Source organism: Idiotropiscis lumnitzeri, chromosome 4 (genome assembly GCF_059441095.1).
Source record: "Idiotropiscis lumnitzeri isolate Australia: NSW breed Sydney's pygmy pipehorse chromosome 4, RoL_Ilum_1.0, whole genome shotgun sequence".
NCBI lineage: Eukaryota > Metazoa > Chordata > Actinopteri > Syngnathiformes > Syngnathidae > Idiotropiscis > Idiotropiscis lumnitzeri.
The window spans coordinates 12077380-12098164 of NC_142394.1; the positions used below are offsets into that span (position 1 = coordinate 12077380).

Here is a 20785-nt window from a genome sequence, read left to right on the forward strand (position 1 = left end):
TTTAATTAGTTCCCATTTTATTTTTATTCAGTCTGTCATACAATACGATCACATTACACACACACACACACACAACATTTAGTTCACTGTCAAAGCACCACTGTACAATTGCAGTATGCCTTTAAAACATCACAATTTTAAATATGTAAGCTGTGTTTGACTGCAACTTATAGATATTTACTGTATATAAGTTGATGCGATTGAAACTGAAAAGATGAAGATGACAGCATTATCGAAGAAGCCATTTGACCTTATTGTGCAGTATTAGCTTCTGGGAATTTATTAGTTCATGGCTGCTTAGAGTCAAACGTCATTCATAATTATTTGTACACCTGAATATAGATGTCCATCATCAGCACAGAAGTGGGCAAACGCCTTTTCATACCTTGATGTGCATATTTCAACAAGAAATGCCACACAAGCATTACAAAGAAGGCATCACTATGTTTTATACGTTGGAGCTCAAGTTCTTTGCACAGAACTTCCAAATTTTACTGCTAATTGCTGTAATACAGCAGAGCACAGCTCTCATTGGGTGACAAATACAAAATTCCAGTACTGTAAATATTTTGTATATACTGCAACGTGTTACACAATTTTAGACACTGTTGATGGTTGGAAACATCTGCGGATTATCTTCTTAAATGAAAAAGTAAATAAAATACATACTGTATTTTCTATTATCTACACGGAGAGTTTTACGTCCTCAGTTGAATGATTTATTTTCAAGCACACTCATGTTTATTGTTAGAAGAGAAGGAAAACACAACATTGAACATATTTGACTGTTCCTCTTTACGGTTTGTCCCACTTGTACTTTGTTCTCAGACGTTAAATGTTGACACAAAAAAATAATGACATAAAGCTATGATGGTTATTCCATGCAAAAAAAAAAAGTGAAAGCTGATGAACAAAATGCCTCACTTTTCTGTTTAACCTAAAAACTCAAGGTGCTTTGTAGTAAAAGTCAGACCCGGCATTCCAGGAACAGTGACCAAGTTTTACCCTTGGAATGTACATTGGCTGTTTTTTTGTGCAGCTGACCATCTTTTTAAAACAGAATAGTAGCAGTTTTTCCCCCAGAAACTCCAATATTTTAAGAACAGTTAACAAAATCAATGAGCTCAGGTGTGCCCAAATCTGGTTGATTTTAACACATTTCTTTCAACACATCGGCATCAAATGAACAGTTTAATAGTAAGCTCTGAGAGGCCTGATTATGATCCTGATCATTTGAATTTGAAGGGCTGTATGGTGCTCTCAAGGACCGGACTAGGGCACCCCTTAGATTATTTCTCGTACATAAAATCATTAAATTATCATGGCTGTAGGTTTGTTAAGTCACCCGAATCATTACACTCATTAATAACTGTGGACTTTGTCCGCAATGTCATTGCAAAAACCTAACATCACCATTTATAAAATTCTAATTCCACTTCTATAAACTGTAGGTTGTTGCTTTTTCTTTTTTTTTTAACAACCTAGTATACTGTGCCATTTTCACTGCTATTAATGCAGACAATGAGTAAGACAAAGTGAAAAAAAAATAAATACTGTACACAAAATGGGTGGAGAAAGAGGCAATCGTCTCATATTGGCAATTCCACATTCCATTGTCCCCTTGTTTTGGCTTCTTGGACTATTCACATTGTTCAGTGTGTTTCTTGGCAAATCACATCTCTTGCAAACATATTTTTCGGATGAAGTGTAGTTGAAGCCATGCGGTCATACTGTGTACACTGAAGAGTATATCAAAAAGGCTTAAATTGGCTTTTCATGTGCTTAAAGAATACAGAGAGAGGGGACTGGCCAAAAGGGTGGAGGTTATTTCCTCAATTAAATGGCAGCATTCGGTGGGTGTCAAGTTACGAGGAACCAGGCTGAGCATGATGGGTACGAGCGTGATGTCAACTCAGGGTTATCGCTTTTCCTCTGGAGCTCTCCCATCACCATTGGTCCGATTTGCAGCTGGGGGAGTTGTGGTCTTCATGCAGATCGAGTGCTGCTGGTTGTGGATGCCTGTCAATGAGATCAAAGGATACATTTAAAAATTAGAGACAACTACATGACTTGTCAAGCTGATATGCATTTTGTGACTAAGATGGTAAGGCTGCAGGCTGAAGACAGAAAGGGTTGGGCAGATCCTTGAATCTACACACTGTCATTGAACATATCATGCTTGGGAAATATGAGGTGCGTGGTTGCTAGGAAACTGGGTGACTGCGATTGTTTTGCACATTTCCTGCATAAAAGAAAGGTCAGACATAAAATGTGTCCCACATTTTAGCCAGTTTACAATTGTAATTGGTTGCCAAAGCAATGTGACGGAAACGGCGCAGTCAAGGTCTAATTATAATCCTAACATGCATTTGTAACAATTTGAATATTGTTGTTTTTTATACACAGTTAAATCAGCAAGTACACCCAAAAATATATAACTGCAATACTATTGTTTCTGCGCCCATTTTCTGTGAGCCCATTTTTTTTTTCTAAGTACACTCTCATAAATAGTTCAAATGTCTACATTTGTGTTAGTGAGCACTTCTTTGCCAAAAGGTGCAGATTATACAGCAAGATTATTGCACAGGTGTGCCTTTGAATGTCCCAAAAATAGGCCAATCTAATATATAATACAATTTATTTATATAGCGCATTTCACAACAGCTGGAGCTGTGACAAAGCGCTTTCCATATGGTGTAATATAAATAAAAGACAAATAAAAACACGCAAACACATATCCATGGGCAGTTTTACTCTATATCGTGTGTGTTGGGGGAGGTGGACTCTGGGGAAGGCAGAAAACCAGTGAGTGTGTGGTGTGAGCACCTTGTGCAACACATTTAAGGCACAAGTGTGCCTTAGGCTACCCACAATAAAAGGTCACTCAAAAATGGACCGTGTTGCATTTATAGTTGTGTTAATATGGGATGATAATAATAATCAACAGGTGCATTTAAGGACTGGTTGCAGTTGACCCATCACTTTGTCCACAAGCTGTATAGTATCTGGAACACCTCACGTATGTTGTAAATTATCATATGGTGTCAATCCTGACAACAAATTGTCGTCAGGCGAGTCTCCAGTGCATTTGGTTATTGTGGCCATGATTATTCGGGTTGATTATTTTTTTAAATAATGCACACTTTCTGATAAGGAATACAAAGATAAAAACTATATTGTTATGACTAGTATTTTTTTTTTTCTGGTATGCATTTGGTTTGCTTTATGGAAGGGAATGTGATCGACTGCAGACAAAATATGGACATGAAGTGGTGAATACAGAGACATTGGGGTGTCAGAGAAATTAAACCGGAATTTGAAAGTGAGACGAGAAGAAACATGAAGGGAAACAAAACAGTTGAAACAGAGAACATTTTTAAACAGTGCATAAACAGGGAGTGAGACTCCTGCATACCTGCAAGCTGCTGAGTGGCCTTCCCTCATTTAGGGTACTTTATAGTGGGAAGAAAAAGAAAGGGAGAGGTGAGGTTATTACAGGTCAAAAAACAATTCACTGTCAATGTATCTTGGGATGAATGTAATCAAAGACGCCAGATTCATCAGCGGTGGCCCACAGCGACAGATATAGACATAACAATAAACACAAAAATAAATTTTAACATGTCAAAACATTGTTTCTAGTAGCTCTTGTACGTACCTGGATAGGCAAAGGCAGATAACAGTCTCACATATGAAAGCAATTCTCCATGGCAGATGAATTTAGTTTAGTGTAGTTCAATTTCAATTTAGTCTAGTTTTATTTAGTTTGGAGGCGGGTTCTGCTTTGTGAAACTCAGAGCAAGTATCGTATATTTGCATTTTCATTCATGAACTTTTAGAACGGATATAAGTATACAAAGGGTTTTGAATGTATTTTGGTTTAGGCATATTATAAGACAGATAAAAACAAATACACACTTTATCCACTCACACATTGAGAGCACATGTGTGCACTTAATCACAAAAACATCTTGAAAAGATGATAAATAGTTTGCATCGATAAACATAACAGTTTTTCTGCTTATACATTGCATTTTTATAAAAGTCCACGAATTGGACACCATAGATAATAGAACAATAAAAACATTTATTTGAAATTTCAGCTAGTGCCCAGACTGCACTTTGACAGTTTTTAAAATTTGAATTTAACTGCAATTTAATTTCCATCACAGAGAAAACGCTGCACTGTGACTGCAATACCTGATAATGCTCTTCACTCTTCATCACTTCTGTGAAAGTAGCAAATATTTTTACCTGCAGAGTGGAAGGAGCGGAGCCACTGGTCTCAGACATGCCTGTGCTCCTGGGAATACTGGACACGATGTATCTGGAGCCCTTTGGCGTGGGCTGCCTGACCACCAGCTTTCCTTTCCTGGTCTCTGCCAGAAACAGACTGTACCAGTAGGCATCGTTGGACACCAGAGTGGAATCTGCGATGGTGGAGTTCCTCTCGCTGATCACACTGTTCCTGCAGGGAGGAGCCGCTTTGCTGGGCTTGACCTTCTGACACTTGATCACGATGGTGACCAAGATGGTGATGAGCAGCAGGAAGGTCACCAAGCCCAGACCGATGACCAAATACAGGTTGAGGTCCGAGAAGATGTCGTATTCCAGAGGCACCTCGGTCATGTCCGAGTAGGCCTTCACGGCCGTTTCCACCGTGGACAGCTTGATGGTGACCGTAGCAGAGAGAGCGGGCTCCCCGTTGTCCTTGGCAACGACAACCAGTCTCTGGTGGCGTGAATCTTTGTAACTGAACATCCTCACGGTGCGGATTTCTCCGTTGTACTGGTCCAGACTGAACAAGGAGGCGTCTGTCACCTGCAGGAACTGGTAGGTGACACGCGAGTTGTGCACGGAATCCACATCCAAGGCTATCACCTTGGCCACCAGCGAGCCTTTATCTGTAGATCTGGGGATCTTCTCCTCCACCATGGAGCCATGTGCTCGCCACGGAGAGACGATAACTGGAGCGTTGTCATTCTGGTCCACGATGATGATATGGACGGTCACGTTGCTGCTGAGCGGAGGAGAACCAGAGTCTCTGGCCTCGATGTGGAAGAGAAAGTCCTTCTCCATCTCATAGTCAAAAGTCTTGAGTGCGTAAAGGTTGCCGTTCTCTGGATTGATGGAGAACAGCATGGACATGGAGGTGTTGGCGATCTCCTTCTCCAGGATGAAGTAAACTAGGTACTGGTTCTCATGGAGGTCAGGGTCAAACGCACTGAGGGAACTGAGCAAGGCGCCAGGGGCGTTATTCTCCATCACACGTATGATATAAAAGGACTGGGGGAAGTGTGGGACATTGTCATTCACATCCAGCAGCTGCAAAGTCATTGTTTCATTGTCACTTAAAGGAGGGGAGCCTCTGTCGGCGACAGTGAAGGTAATGTCATATTCCGGAACCTTCTCACGATCTAATGGCTCCGATACCACCAACTTAAAATAATTATCGGGGGACTCCTTCAGTTTGAAAGGCATATTATTTGGAATGCGAAGATCCACCACTCCATTATTGCCTGAGTCCTTGTCACTCACGCTCACAACTGCTATCACTGTGTCTACAGGTATATTTTCTTTAACTGGACTTTGAAAGGATTTTATAGAAATTTCTGGGTGGTTGTCATTCATATCTGTCACCTGTATAGTCACTTTACACTGCCCAGATAACGAGTTTAGCCCCCTATCACTAGCAATGACTTCCATTTCATAAGAATTCAAATCTTCATAATTAATCGTCTCCTTCACTCTGATTTCACCATTTTCTTGATTTAAACTAAACACATTCTGTGTTATTTCAGACGTGTATAAACTGTAAGAATAAAGCACGTCAGAATTAGAACCTTCATCTAAATCAGTGGCGTTTAAATGAATCACCAAACTGCCAATAGGGGAGTTCTCCATCACTTCCACAAAATATTTGTCTTTGTCAAATAATGGGGCGTTGTCATTAACATCCAGGACTCGAACAATGATGCTGGCCGTGCCCGTGCGCGTGGGAACTCCACCGTCCACAGCAGTGAGAATGAGATGATGAACAGCCTGCTCCTCTCTGTCCAACACTTTTGTTAGGATCAAATCTGCAAACTTGGTGCCATCTCTCCCTGTTTGAATTTCAATGCTAAAATGTTGACTCGAGCTCAGGTGGTAATTTTGCACGGAATTGGCTCCAACATCCGGGTCCACTGCATTATTCAGGGAGAATCTCTCCCCAACCGTGCTCGACTCAGATATGTCCAAATGCATGGTGCCTCGTCGAAAATGAGGAGCGTTATCATTAATGTCCGTGATTTCCACTTCGATGTTAAACATACGGATTGGATTTTCAATCGTTGCGTCCAATTTCAGAGAGCAGTATGTCGTTGTTTTGGAGTTGCAGTGTAGCAATTCTCTGTCTATTCTCTCCAAAATAAAGAGCTCTCCCGTGTCTTTGTTGATGTCTAGATATTTTTTATTTGCCACCACGTCGATGCGCATTTTCCTCTTGTTAAGCGTCCTCACGTCTAAGCCTAAATCGGACGCCAAATTAGCAACCACTGAACCTTCCTCCATCTCTTCAGGAATCGAGTAGTGAGTGACAGACGACACCGTGTCCGCTAATGTGCATAAAAAGAGAAGCACGACAAGTGGTCGCGTCTCGACTAACTTACAGAAGCCGTGCGTCATGTTGATGATAAATCCTTAAAACGCGACGAAAGGTAAGACGAGTCGCTCTCCTACTCAACGAATAAGCACAACGAGGACGTTAACATATTTTGCCCCCGTGTGACGTCACTACTGAAACGTCCGTCTTCTCCTCCAACTAGAATTCGCGAAAATGATGACCTCACCAACGTGAGAGATTTTGTGTACAGCAGCGACGAAATTCGTTTTCAAGAGCCCTTACAATTTAAAAACAACTGACATTCCGGCGTTTCATTATAAAAAAAACTCACTGTGTTTTGCTGATTTATTTCATAATGACATATCGTCAAATGTTTTCAGACCAAACCCGTTACATATCTTAAGTTAGTTAATAAATACACCTCACAATAGTTAGTTTTTACATCGGGAAAAAATAACAAAAGGTTCGGATGTTCATTTGCAAGTTGTTTTAAATGTATGTTAAATTACCACACTTGTCTTTTGAGGTAAACTTTAAAGTACACTTAAACAGTTTACATTGAATGAAGTAATAACCCTAATGTACAAAACAAATGAGAGTCATGTCAAATAATCAAATGCAATTTTTTTAAAAAAGTAATACTTCTTAAAAACAAAGTCACACTTTTATGCACAGTAAAGTTTGGGATATACTGCTGGGCCTAGTGGTTGGAAATGATGAATACATATTTTTATTACCCTGATTAATTTCTCTCGAACCCTGCTAAAAAGTTCATTTATCGCTCTATGAGTCATCCATCCATCCATCATCCATTGATTTGTAAAACCAACTCTCTTGGATAAGGCCAATTAAGTTTCATTTCCACAAGTGTGCTAATAGTTGCCGTCATAGCATCATCATCATCCACACTGCTAATCTTGTACAGGGTCACGGGGTGGGGGGTTCTAGAGCGTATCACAGTTGACTATGAGCAAAAGGCACACTACACCCTGAACTGGTCACGTGCCAGTATCGGAGCACACACAGACATCGTCACTGAGTGGGAACTGCAACAGAGCTGTCCGCACAAAATCAGGCAAGTGTCCCACTCCACCATCAGTGACTCAGTTCCCCTCTCGCCTCTGTCCTAAATGTGAGAATCTGAAATATACTATGAACTTGCATACGCAAATGTAGAAAATGTGTCAAATTTAAAGAATCCCTGTGTACTATCATAAACATGCTAACGTGTTTTAGTCGGCCTCTCTTAAATAAGAGACTGCAATGTACCATAGAAAGAGTGAGAGCAATTTTTTTGTAAGCCAAGTAGAGAAGTAAATATTGACAAAAATTGTATTTAAGCTAATTTCATGAAAATCTCATGACAATATATCAACATAAACGTCAGCATAAGCATTGTGAATTATCTGTCACTTCAAAAATGAGTCCACAAAGTGTCCACTTCATAAAGCTCCAGTTGTGTGAGCGACAAGGTGGTCAAGGGAGGCAAAACCACACAACAGTCCACTTTGTTATACTAGAATTGAGTTTCTTGTTATATTTGTTTCGCAACAATGCAAACATGCAGCAAGGTGATAATACTGATAGTGATGTTAAAAATAAGTTTTTACTCTTTTCCCCATGTTTTAAAACATTTGGGCATTACTAGTTTTTGCGTAAAAGAATTGTTGTTATACTGCAGAACAGTGATCTCAAACAGGATACCGTGGGAAATTAGCCAAATGCCAACTTAATTTGTCCAAAAAATATTATCTACTATATACAGATATATTGTTAGTTCAATTATCTAAGCCAGAGACTATAGTGACAAGCATTGGGAAATGCTCCTGGACTAGAAGGAGGAGGTAAAAACCTGTGTATCCACCTTTTGCCATTCACAAAATAAAGTAAGTCATGATTTTTCTGTGAGTATATCAGCTTTGAATTGGCCAACATTCACATTGGCAACTGTTGAATTATTGTAAGTAAATTGAGACTAAATCATTATTTCAGTTCTCCTAACATTTTGCTGCGTTTTGTTCAGTGGTATGACATGATTTTTTGAATGGATGTATTGTTCAATAATTGTAGGAAAACAGTGCTGTACAATAAGTTTTTTTTCAAACCTTAAACGTGAATCTGAAATAACTATTTCAGAATATTCTCTCATTTTTAACATTTCTTTTCATCTTTTTTCATGACATCAATTTAACATTTCCTTGATTTTTTTCATTTATGTAATTAATAAATGAAATTAAAACATTATTTTATTCCCTTTCCAGAAGAGTTCCGTTATTTGAGATTAAGGGAGAGTCCTAACTGAAAAAATAAAAACATTTCTGTGCCTAAGGGTTGTGTGATTTACTATTGATGAAGGGTCCTGAAGATTAAACGCCCTTCAGAATATATTTAAAAAGCTATCATATCACAGCAACATGGGGCTGCTTTGATCAAATAAGTGCACTTGATTAATCACTGGGGTTTTCAGATCATTGAAGATGTTTGACAGATGTGTCATTATACCTGCAAGGTGGAAGGAGCGGAGCCACTGGTCTCAGACATGCCTGTGCTCCTGGGAATACTGGACACGATGTATCTGGAGCCCTTTGGCGTGGGCTGCCTGACCACCAGCTTTCCTTTCCTGGTCTCCGCTAGAAACAGACTGTACCAGTAGGCATCGTTGGACACCAGAGTGGAATCTGCAATGGTGGAGTTCCTCTCGCTGATCACACTGTTCCTGCAGGGTGGAGCCGCTTTGCTGGGCTTGACCTTCTGACACTTGATCACGATGGTGACCAAGATGGTGATGAGCAGCAGGAAGGTCACCAAGCCCAGACCGATGACCAAATACAGGTTGAGGTCCGAGAAGATGTCGTATTCCAGAGGCACCTCGGTCATGTCCGAGTAGGCCTTCACGGCCGTTTCCACCGTGGACAGCTTGATGGTGACCGTAGCAGAGAGAGCGGGCTCCCCGTTGTCCTTGGCAACGACAACCAGTCTCTGGTGGCGTGAATCTTTGTAACTGAACATCCTCACGGTGCGGATCTCACCGTTGTACTGGTCCAGACTGAACAAGGAGGCGTCGGTCACCTGCAGGAACTGGTAGGTCACACGAGAGTTGTGCACGGAATCCACATCCAAGGCTATCACCTTGGCCACCAGCGAGCCTTTATCTGTAGATCTGGGGATCTTCTCCTCCACCACGGAGCCGTGCGCTCGCCACGGAGAAACGATAACTGGAGCGTTGTCATTCTGGTCCACGATGATGATGTGGACGGTCACGTTGCTGCTGAGCGGAGGGGAACCAGAGTCTCTGGCCTCGATGTGGAAGAGAAAGTCCTTCTCCATCTCATAGTCAAAAGTCTTGAGTGCGTAAAGGTTGCCGTTCTCTGGATTGATGGAGAACAGCATGGACATGGAGGTGTTGGCGATCTCCTTCTCCAGGATGAAGTAAACTAGGTACTGGTTCTCATGGAGGTCAGGGTCAAACGCACTGAGGGAACTGAGCAAGGCGCCAGGGGCGTTATTCTCCATCACACGTATGATATAAAAGGACTGAGGGAAGTGTGGGACATTGTCATTCACGTCCAGCAGCTGCAAAGTCATTGTTTCATTGTCACTTAAAGGAGGCGAGCCTCTGTCGGCGACAGTGAAAATTATGTCATATTCTGGAACCTTCTCACGGTCCAATGGCTCCGATACCACCAACTTAAAATAATTATCGGGGGACTCCTTCAGTTTGAAAGGCATATTATTTGGAATGCGAAGATCCACCACTCCATTATTGCCTGAGTCCTTATCACTCACACTCACAACTGCTATCACTGTGTCTATAGGTATATTTTCTTTAACTGGACTTTGAAAGGATTTTATAGAAATTTCTGGGTGGTTGTCATTCACATCTGTCACCTGTATAGTCACTTTACACTGCCCAGATAATGAGTTTAGCCCCCTATCACTAGCAATGACTTCCATTTCATAAGAATTCAAATCTTCATAATTAATCGTCTCCTTCACTCTGATTTCACCATTTTCTTGATTTAAACTAAACACATTCTGTGTTCTTTCAGACGTGTATAAACTGTAAGAATAAAGCACGTCAGAATTAGAACCTTCATCTAAATCAGTGGTATTTAATTGAATCACCAAACTGCCAATAGGGGAGTTCTCCATCACTTCCACAAAATATTTGTCTTTGTCAAATAATGGGGCGTTGTCATTAACATCCAGGACTTGAACAATGATGCTGGCCGTGCCCGTGCGCGTGGGAACTCCACCGTCCACAGCAGTGAGAATGAGATGATGAACAGCCTGCTCCTCTCTGTCCAACACTTTTGTTAGGATCAAATCTGCAAACTTGGTGCCATCTCTCCCCGTTTGAATTTCAATGTTAAAATGTTGACTCGAGCTCAGGTGGTAATTTTGCACGGAATTGGCTCCAACATCCGGGTCCACTGCATTATTCAGGGAGAATCTCTCCCCAGCCGGGCTCGACTCGGATATGTCCAAATGCATGGTGCCTCGTCGAAAATGAGGAGCGTTATCATTAATGTCCGTGATTTCCACTTCGATGTTAAACATACGGATTGGGTTCTCAATCGCTGCGTCTAATTTAAGAAAACATGACGTGGTCGTTTTCAAAGGGCACAGTAGCTCCCTGTCTATTCTCTCCAGAACAAAAAGCTCCCCCGTGTCCTTGTTGATTTCAAGGTATTTTTTATTTGCGACCACGTCGATGCGCATTTTCCTCTTGTTCAGCGTCCTCACATCTAAACCTAAATCCGACGCCAAATTAGCAACTACCGAGCCTTCCTCCATCTCTTCGGGAACCGAGTAATGTGTCACGGTCCTCACGGTGTTCATTATGGCAAAAAGAAAAAGGAATACGCCAACATACCTTTCCATTGAATGTTGAAGAGACGCAAGAGCCATTTTCCCCTTTGGTTAAAATAATTAAATGTGACGTTTAGTTCAGGTGCGTCTTTTCAGAGTCAGACAAAAAACAATCTCCTGTAGGATCCTCTTCCGTTCATTGATAGAGAGAATAATACGCCCCTCATCGTGCACCAATAGAATAGGTTTATAGAAATGACTTCATCATCGAGATTTTTTTGTGGCCAACAGCGACTTGAACCACCCTTTGTAAACATCTGCAATTTGTGATTAAATATAAGTTCAATATATTCTTTTCATACACTAATACTATTTGTGAGACGTCAATTTCCCTTTCAAAAAGGTGCGCTTAAAATTAAAGTCATAGTTGTGATTCCTCACAGTGACGCAAGGCATTATGTGCATAATTGTGGTTCTATTTTTCTCAATTTAAAAAAATATATATTGATAAATCCAATTACAGCGTTATATAAATTCAAAAGATATATTGCCTCGTTTTTGTGCATTCCGTTTTACTTTGATTAAGGTAGAACTTTATACAACATGATTCGTAATTAAGTATAAACCCGAGATGCTTTGGTAAGAAAGGGATCGTTTTAGGACCTGGGGGAAGCTTGTTTCAGGGGGTCGTGTGCCGCCAGACACATCGCGAGGCTTGTGGTAACAAGACCACAACACAATCTCCGAGTCAGTGTATAAAAATAATAATAATATAGTCAGTCATACTCACGCATAACAATGTTAACAAAAATACCCAAACATTTTCTCAATGTGTAAAATTAACGACGGATTAGTTGATGACTCCAGATTGCACAGATCGCAGTCAGGTAACGTTCAAGTGCAGTAAAGTTAACATTGAGAGACTCAACAATAAGATCAAAAGAAAATAAACGTCTCCGAGCAATAAGTAGTTGTTATATTGTGAGGAGATATCGCCATGATTTTTTTTTTTACATATTCTATGCCTCACTTCTCCAAAGTTGCCATATGTTTTGTCACTAGAGTTGTAATGTATCATAAATATTTTCGCAACATGGTTGCTGCAGCAAGTGCAGTAGTGTGTGTTGTAAGATTTAGTTCCTCACAGCTCTTTGGGTAAAACACGAGGCATGGGCCCCAGTGCGCAAACAGGTCATAAATTCAAGTATCAGAACTTTGGTTCTCAAAATACTGAACAAATCATGTGTGAGCGCGAAATGTGAATAGCTTCATTAATTATGTTTAGGTAATACATGTATAGACACCCAAATATTTATGATTGATTGTAATTAGGAGGTTTGAATAATGGATAGATGGATGTTTCTTGAGAATACTGAGGGCTTTTATTGGGAGTATAGTGGTTTAATTTCCCCATGAACAAATTCATTACTTGAGAAATGTATAGAATTGTGGCATGTATTGTAATCAGTTTTGTCTTGTTGATCATTTATTTGGGACAGCAGAGTCAGCAAAGAATACCCTGTACTACTGGCCATGATCAAGATTATAATGCATTTAATTCCCGATAGCAAACTTTGTTACAGCCTGCATGTTTTTCTTGAAATGTGCAGTGTGGATTGCTCCATTCTGTAACTTTGCATGGATTCCCTAATTCTTGCATTGCAGTTAGCATTATAATTAGTAAAGTTTGTTGACTGAATTGCTCATACTGTTGAATCACCAAACTTATTATCTTGTGTAGATTTCATGCAAACAAATAGAAAAATGCTGTACAGGTCAAAGCTATATGAATTTGAAAACTATATAATATAAAGAACAATCATTCATAATACAGAACAAGTTTCTGTTTCATTTGCTCATCTTCATACCTGCAGAGTGGAAGGAGCGGAGCCACTGGTCTCAGACATGCCTGTGCTCCTGGGAATACTGGACACAATGTATCTGGAGCCCTTTGGCGTGGGCTGCCTGACCACCAACTTTCCTTTCCTGGTCTCCGCCAGAAACAGACTGTACCAGTAGGCATCGTTGGACACCAGAGTGGAATCTGCGATGGTGGAGTTCCTCTCGCTGATCACACTGTTCCTGCAGGGAGGAGCCGCTTTGCTGGGCTTGACCTTCTGACACTTGATCACGATGGTGACCAAGATGGTGATGAGCAGCAGGAAGGTCACCAAGCCCAGACCGATGACCAAATACAGGTTGAGGTCAGAGAAGATGTCGTATTCCAGAGGCACCTCGGTCATGTCCGAGTAGGCCTTCACGGCCGTTTCCACCGTGGACAGCTTGATGGTGACCGTAGCAGAGAGAGCGGGCTCACCGTTGTCCTTGGCAACGACAACCAGTCTCTGGTGGCGTGAATCTTTGTAACTGAACATCCTCATGGTGCGGATCTCACCGTTGTACTGGTCCAGACTGAACAAGGAGGCGTCGGTCACCTGCAGGAACTGGTAGGTCACACGAGAGTTGTGCACGGAATCCACATCCAAGGCTATCACCTTGGCCACCAGCGAGCCTTTATCTGTAGATCTGGGGATCTTCTCCTCCACCACGGAGCCGTGCGCTCGCCACGGAGAAACGATAACTGGAGCGTTGTCATTCTGGTCCACGATGATGATGTGGACGGTCACGTTGCTGCTGAGCGGAGGGGAACCAGAGTCTCTGGCCTCGATGTGGAAGAGAAAGTCCTTCTCCATCTCATAGTCAAAAGTCTTGAGTGCGTAAAGGTTGCCGTTCTCTGGATTGATGGAGAACAGCATGGACATGGAGGTGTTGGCGATCTCCTTCTCCAGGATGAAGTAAACTAGGTACTGGTTCTCATGGAGGTCAGGGTCAAACGCACTGAGGGAACTGAGCAAGGCGCCAGGGGCGTTATTCTCCATCACACGTATGGTATAAAAGGACTGAGGGAAGTGTGGGACATTGTCATTCACGTCCAGCAGCTGCAAAGTCATTGTTTCATTGTCACTTAAAGGAGGGGAGCCTCTGTCAGCGACAGTGAAAATTATGTCATATTCTGGAACCTTCTCACGGTCCAATGGCTCAGAAACTACTAACTTATAATAGTTATCGGGGGACTCCGTCAATTTGAAAGGCATATGTTTTGGAATGCGAAGATCCACCACGCCATTATTGCCCGAGTCTTTATCACTCACACTGACTACTGCTATCACTGTGCCTACATCAATATTCTCACTTACTGGACTTTGAAACGACTTTATAGATATCTCCGGATGGTTGTCATTCATGTCTTCAATTTGAATTTTAATCGTACATTGTCCGGATAAACTATTGACTCCTTTGTCTGTTGCTATCACTTCCATATCATAAATCCTAAAATCTTCATAATTCAACATTCCTTTAACAGTGATCTCACCAGTAGAAGGATTCAAATTAAAAGTTTCTTGTGTTTTCTCTGGTGTATATAAACTATAAGAATATGTTAAATCAGAATTTGAGCCCTCATCCAAGTCAGTGGCATTTAAGTCAAGAACAAGACTTCCGATGGGGGAATTTTCCATTATTTTAACACTGTAGATTGTATTATCAAACAGAGGGGCGTTGTCATTGTTGTCTAAAACATGAACAATAATACTCGCTGTGCCAGAACGCGGAGGTGTACCGCCATCTACTGCCGTGAGTATTAAATTGTGCACAGCCTGCTGTTCTCGGTCTAAAACCTTATTCAAAATCAAATCTGCGAGTTTTGTTCCTTCCCTCCCTGTCTGAACCTCAATATTAAAATGCTCACTTTCACTGAGATGATATGTTTTCACTGTATTACTGCCAACATCCGGATCGACTGCATTGCTGAGTGAGAATCGCTCTCCTTTTGGTGTCGATTCGGATATGTCTAAATGAATGGCGTCTCTCCTAAATTGAGGGGCGTTGTCGTTCATGTCAATTATTTCAACTTCGATGTTAAAAATTCTTAACGGATTCTCCAAGATCACCTCAAGTCTCAAATAACAAGAACCTGGCGATTTTGTAGGGCAGATGTGTTCCCTGTCTATCTTCTCCACAATATACAGCTCCCCGGTGTCTTTGTTCACGTCCAGATATTTTTTGTTTGAAATAATGTCCAAACGCATCTTCCGCTGGTTCAGCGTCTTGACATCCAATCCCAGATCGGTGGCAAGGTTGGCAACAACGGATCCCTCTTTCATTTCCTCGGGTATGGAATAATGGGTCACGGATGTGGATATTTGATGAATAAAACAGAGAAGAATAACAATAACGAACAGCACGTACCTTTGCAGTGGCTGCGTAACTGCAACGGAGTTCATTGTTCTCATTTGCGCTCAATGCACATAAAGGATACGTCTCAAAATCAGTATTTTTCCAGTTCAATTTCGGCGCAAAAAAATGTCCAAAACGCGTATTTGCAAATATATTCCAGATAATACACGCCGGAATAAATGACCGCATTGGCGGAGGCTCATTGCATCACTGCGGAATGGTCCAGTTTACGTAAGAACCGCCCTATCACGAGGGGGTCTATGATGACGATAGGAATGGGCTGTAATTTGAATATTATCACAAACAGCGCCACCATCCTATGACGACCCGTGCTGAACGATTTAACTGCATTTGTTTATGCATAAATGATTAAACAGTCGTGTCAAAAATATATTTTTACCACTAGGGTTACCTGTGCTACCACATTCCTATACCACAACGTGGTTATTAATGTGACCTATTACCAAACGGGACTAACTAGTACTTAGATATGTGGAAATGACTAAAATTCAGTGAGGTTTCCTTGAGCAAGGCACTAAAGTCCCTATACTTTCCTCAAGCCAGAGTCTACTATTTGTTTTAGGGGTTTCACTCATCTCACTGAAAAAAAAAGAATCTGACAAGTATGGACATTGGTTGTAGCATTAAAATCATGTTTGACCAACATGAATGTTGTAGAAAATTACTTTATTCATGTTGTTGAAGCATGATTTTAATGCATGCAAATGTCCATGCATTTTTTTTCATGTAAATCGAACAGAATCTTCTTTTCACTTACTCAGTGCTGACTGTTATATGATTAGTTTAATGTGGTCAATTATCAAGTGTATGAGCAGAAAATTTCAAATAGGGCAAATTCATTTTAAAAAGTAAAAGTATATGATAATTTCCTTGGAGTGGCATTGAATGTGATACTACGCTGGAAGGGATATAAAGTGAAAAACAAAGATGTTAAGCTTCCCCCAATAAAACCAAGCTGTTTTTGTCATCTATGATTTACTGTGTTGTGATATTGGATGACAACTAAAAAAACACCACTCACCCTATTTTTATGTTATAAAAATATCCATCCATCCATTATCTGAGTCACATTTCCTCACAAGGGGCATGCTGGAGCCTATCCCATCTGACAATGGACAGAAGGCTGGAAACACTTTGGACTGGTTGCCAGCAAATCGCAGGACACACAAAGACGAACAAACTCTCACGCTCACAATCACATATCGGGCCAATTTAGAGTGTTCCATCAACCTACCATTCATGTCATTGGAATGTGAGAGGAAACCTAAGTGCCAGAAGAAAACCCACGCAGGCACGGGGGGAACATGCAAACTCCACACAAGAGGGCCAGAGCCCAAACCGAACCTTGCACCTCTGTACTGTGAAGTCATCCTGCTAACCAGTCGTGCCGTTGTTAGATAATATAGCAAAATGAAATAATTATCCTACATGGAACCAACAATCAACTCAATTTAAACTTTCTCAAGTTGTATGACTTGGTTGCATTTAAAATAGTTCAGATAATGTACAAAGTACACAATACTTTGCCACAGTACTAAGAAGTTGTTTGAATTTCGACAGTCATGATCGATGGGAACAGGTATTTAAAAAAAAAACCAAGAATAATATAAAACAAAGATGTGCCACTTTTATTTACTGTTATAGGACTTGATTTATGGAATAATTATGAAACTCGCTTAAAAATGTGTGGTTCACTTGTTTAGTTTAAAAGTAGGTTTAAGAGTATTGAGAAAAAAATGCACGAATCAGTGAGAAGAAATTTTGAACTAGTAATATCTGGCGGTGTTATCTGAACTACTGTAATGAAAGTGTTTCTTAATTTTGTTTGTTTGTTGTTCAAACAATTTTATTACTTTTTTTGCAAGATGTTTAAAATTCTATTTGTTTTGGGGCCTTGAAAGTAGTGTGCTTGGTTCTATAGAATTATTTACATAGGTACAGGTTTACAAAGGTTTATTTAAATACAGTACATGTAGAGCTTTATAACAAGATATGCACATTTATTTGTGGACCTATTATTTGGGTAGACTTATATATTTGTACGTAATAATCACAAATTTAAGTATTGTATCAATATAAACAAAAATAACACAGAGAACACGAGGTAAGAAGTGGTAAGGTCTTTAAATGTCTTTCTCATCCGATTTAAACATGGAAACTGAAGAAGGATGAAATGTATCTCTTCTTTTCTTTTTTCTCACTTGGTTGTTCCATTCTTTCTTTGATTTTATTTGAAAAGTATTGTTTCTGTTGATGTTTGTATTTGCAGATAAAGAAGTCATTAAATTTATCAATCATGTAAATTATATAAATAATACAAAAGTCTTGTAAAGTCAGCATGGTGAAGCTTTATAATAAACCAATGAATCCTGATTCCATTTTAAGTGAGTATTCCATCGACCAAACGTATATGCACTTGACTCATACCTGCAGAGTGGAAGGAGCGGAGCCACTGGTCTCAGACATGCCTGTGCTCCTGGGAATACTGGACACAATGTATCTGGAGCCCTTTGGCGTGGGCTGCCTGACCACCAGCTTTCCTTTCCTGGTCTCTGCCAGAAACAGACTGTACCAGTAGGCATCGTTGGACACCAGAGTGGAATCTGCGATGGTGGAGTTCCTCTCGCTGATCACACTGTTCCTGCAGGGAGGAGCCGCTTTGCTGGGCTTGACCTTCTGACACTTGATCACGATGGTGACCAAGATGGTGATGAGCAGCAGGAAGGTCACCAAGCCCAGACCGATGACCAAATACAGGTTGAGGTCCGAGAAGATGTCGTATTCCAGATGCACCTCGGTCATGTCCGAGTAGGCCTTCACGGCCGTTTCCACCGTGGACAGCTTGATGGTGACCGTAGCAGAGAGAGCGGGCTCACCGTTGTCCTTGGCAACGACAACCAGTCTCTGGTGGCGTGAATCTTTGTAACTGAACATCCTCACGGTGCGGATCTCACCGTTGTACTGGTCCAGACTGAACAAGGAGGCGTCGGTCACCTGCAGGAACTGGTAGGTCACACGAGAGTTGTGCACGGAATCCACATCCAAGGCTATCACTTTGGCCACCAGCGAGCCTTTATCTGTAGATCTGGGGATCTTCTCCTCCACCACGGAGCCGTGCGCTCGCCACGGAGAAACGATAACTGGAGCGTTGTCATTCTGGTCCACGATGATGATGTGGACGGTCACGTTGCTGCTGAGCGGAGGGGAACCAGAGTCTCTGGCCTCGATGTGGAAGAGAAAGTCCTTCTCCATCTCATAGTCAAAAGTCTTGAGTGCGTAAAGGTTGCCGTTCTCTGGATTGATGGAGAACAGCATGGACATGGAGGTGTTGGCGATCTCCTTCTCCAAGATGAAGTAAACTAGGTACTGGTTTTCATGGAGGTCAGGGTCAAACGCACTGAGGGAACTGAGCAAGGCGCCAGGGGCGTTATTCTCCATCACACGTATGATATAAAAGGACTGAGGGAAGTGTGGGACATTGTCATTCACGTCCAGCAGCTGCAAAGTCATTGTTTCATTGTCACTTAAAGGAGGCGAGCCTCTATCGGTGACAGTGAAAATTATTTCATATTCTGGAACCTTCTCGCGGTCTAATGGCTCCGAAACCACTAACTTGAAATAATTATCGGGGGACTCCGTCAATTTGAAAGGCATATGTTTTGGAATGCGAAGATCCACTACTCCATTATTGCCTGAGTCCTTATCACTCACACTGACTACTGCTATCACTGTGCCTACATCAATATTCTCACTTACTGGACTTTGAAACGATTTTATAGATATTTCCGGATGGTTGTCATTCATGTCTTCAATTTGAATTTTAATCGTACATTGTCCGGATAAACTATTGACCCCTTTGTCTGCTGCTATAACTTCCATATCATAAATCCTAAAATCTTCATAATTCAACATTCCTTTAACAGTGATCTCACCAGTAGAAGGATTCAAATTAAAAGTTTCTTGTGTTTTCTCTGGTGTATATAAACTATATGAATATGTTAAATCAGAATTTGAGCCCTCATCCAAGTCAGTGGCATTTAAATCAATAACAAGGCTTCCGATGGGAGGATTTTCCATTATGTTTACACTATAAATCGACTTATCAAACAGAGGAGCATTATCATTTGTGTCTAATACTTGAACAATAATTTTAGCAGTCCCAGAACGCGGAGGTTTACCGCCATCTACTGCTGTTAGCATTAAATTGTGCACAGCCTGCTTCTCCCTGTCTAATGTCTCTTTCAATATTAATTCAGCAAATTTGGACCCATCTCTTCCTGTCTGAACTTCAATGCCAAAATGTTGACTTTCACTCAGATGATATGTTTTCACTGTATTACTGCCAACATCAGGATCCACTGCATTGCTGAGAGAGAATCTTTCTCCTTTCGGAGTAGATTCAGATATATCCAAATGAATTGCGTCTCTCCTAAATTGAGGGGCGTTGTCATTGATGTCCATTATTTCCACCTCGATGTTAAAAATCCGCACAGGATTTTCCAAAATCACCTCCAGTTTTAGATAACAAGAAGCTGATGATTTACTCGGACAAAGGATTTCCCTGTCAATTTTCTCCACAATAAATAGCTCACCAGTCTCCCTTTTCACGTCCAAATATCTCTTATTTGCAATAATATCCATCCGCATCTTCCTCAGGTTTAGTGTCTTCACATCCAAGCTCAAATCGTTGGCAATGTTTGCAACTACCGATCCTTCCTTCATTTCTTCAGGGATAGAATAATGTGTGACTGAAGCCGGTGAGCGATGAACAAAGGAAAAAAACACAAAGAGCAGCACGTACCTCTTAAAAGAACACGTTAGTAAAACGGACCCCATTGTTGTTTGCTCGTCCATTCTATTTCAGCTCGAACAAAAATATTTGTAATCCAAATGATGGTTTGAGTCCGCAAACGGTCTTGACCGCCAATATTCTTATATGAGTTTCACGCTGATAAGATGCGTGAAGGTAATCGATTCTATCTCATCCAAATGGATGTGATATCAATGTGACATCTGTGCGGTATTTTCCTGTCTGCCTCGACAGCAACATATCAGCGTCATGGCGTCATGGGCTACTTTGTTGGTCAAACAGCGCCCCCCTGTGTTTTCCCA

General features: G+C 41.1%; 1 protein-coding gene and 1 pseudogene across 3 annotated transcripts; both read right to left on the minus strand.

Moving 5' to 3' along the window:
• Nucleotides 1–20733, minus strand: LOC148338141 (protocadherin alpha-C2-like). Of its 3 annotated transcripts, none has more exons than XR_015842773.1 (3): nt 15665–20733; nt 3416–3452; nt 1–2019 (listed from the first exon to the last, which is right to left on the minus strand). XR_015842773.1 is itself a non-coding variant. In XM_088292458.1 (3 exons), exons 1-2 carry the CDS (start codon nt 11513–11515, stop codon nt 3441–3443), a joined length of 2421 nt encoding a protein of 806 aa, XP_088148584.1. In that variant the 5' UTR covers nt 11516–11643; the 3' UTR covers nt 1–2019; nt 3416–3440. The 3 variants fall into 3 exon arrangements, 2 of the variants coding, with proteins under 2 accessions (XP_088148584.1, XP_088148583.1); XM_088292458.1 differs by lacking the exon at nt 15665–20733 and adding an exon at nt 9107–11643; XM_088292457.1 differs by lacking the exon at nt 15665–20733 and adding an exon at nt 4255–9095.
• Nucleotides 13126–15654, minus strand: LOC148338142 (protocadherin alpha-C2 pseudogene; annotated as a pseudogene).
• Nucleotides 20734–20785: the final 52 nt, after the last annotated feature.

What these genes read in the sequence shown, in the direction of transcription:
- LOC148338141 (XM_088292457.1), bottom strand. Translation starts at nt 6,666, where the DNA reads ATGACGCACGGCTTCTGTAAGTTAGTCGAGACGCGACCACTTGTCGTG.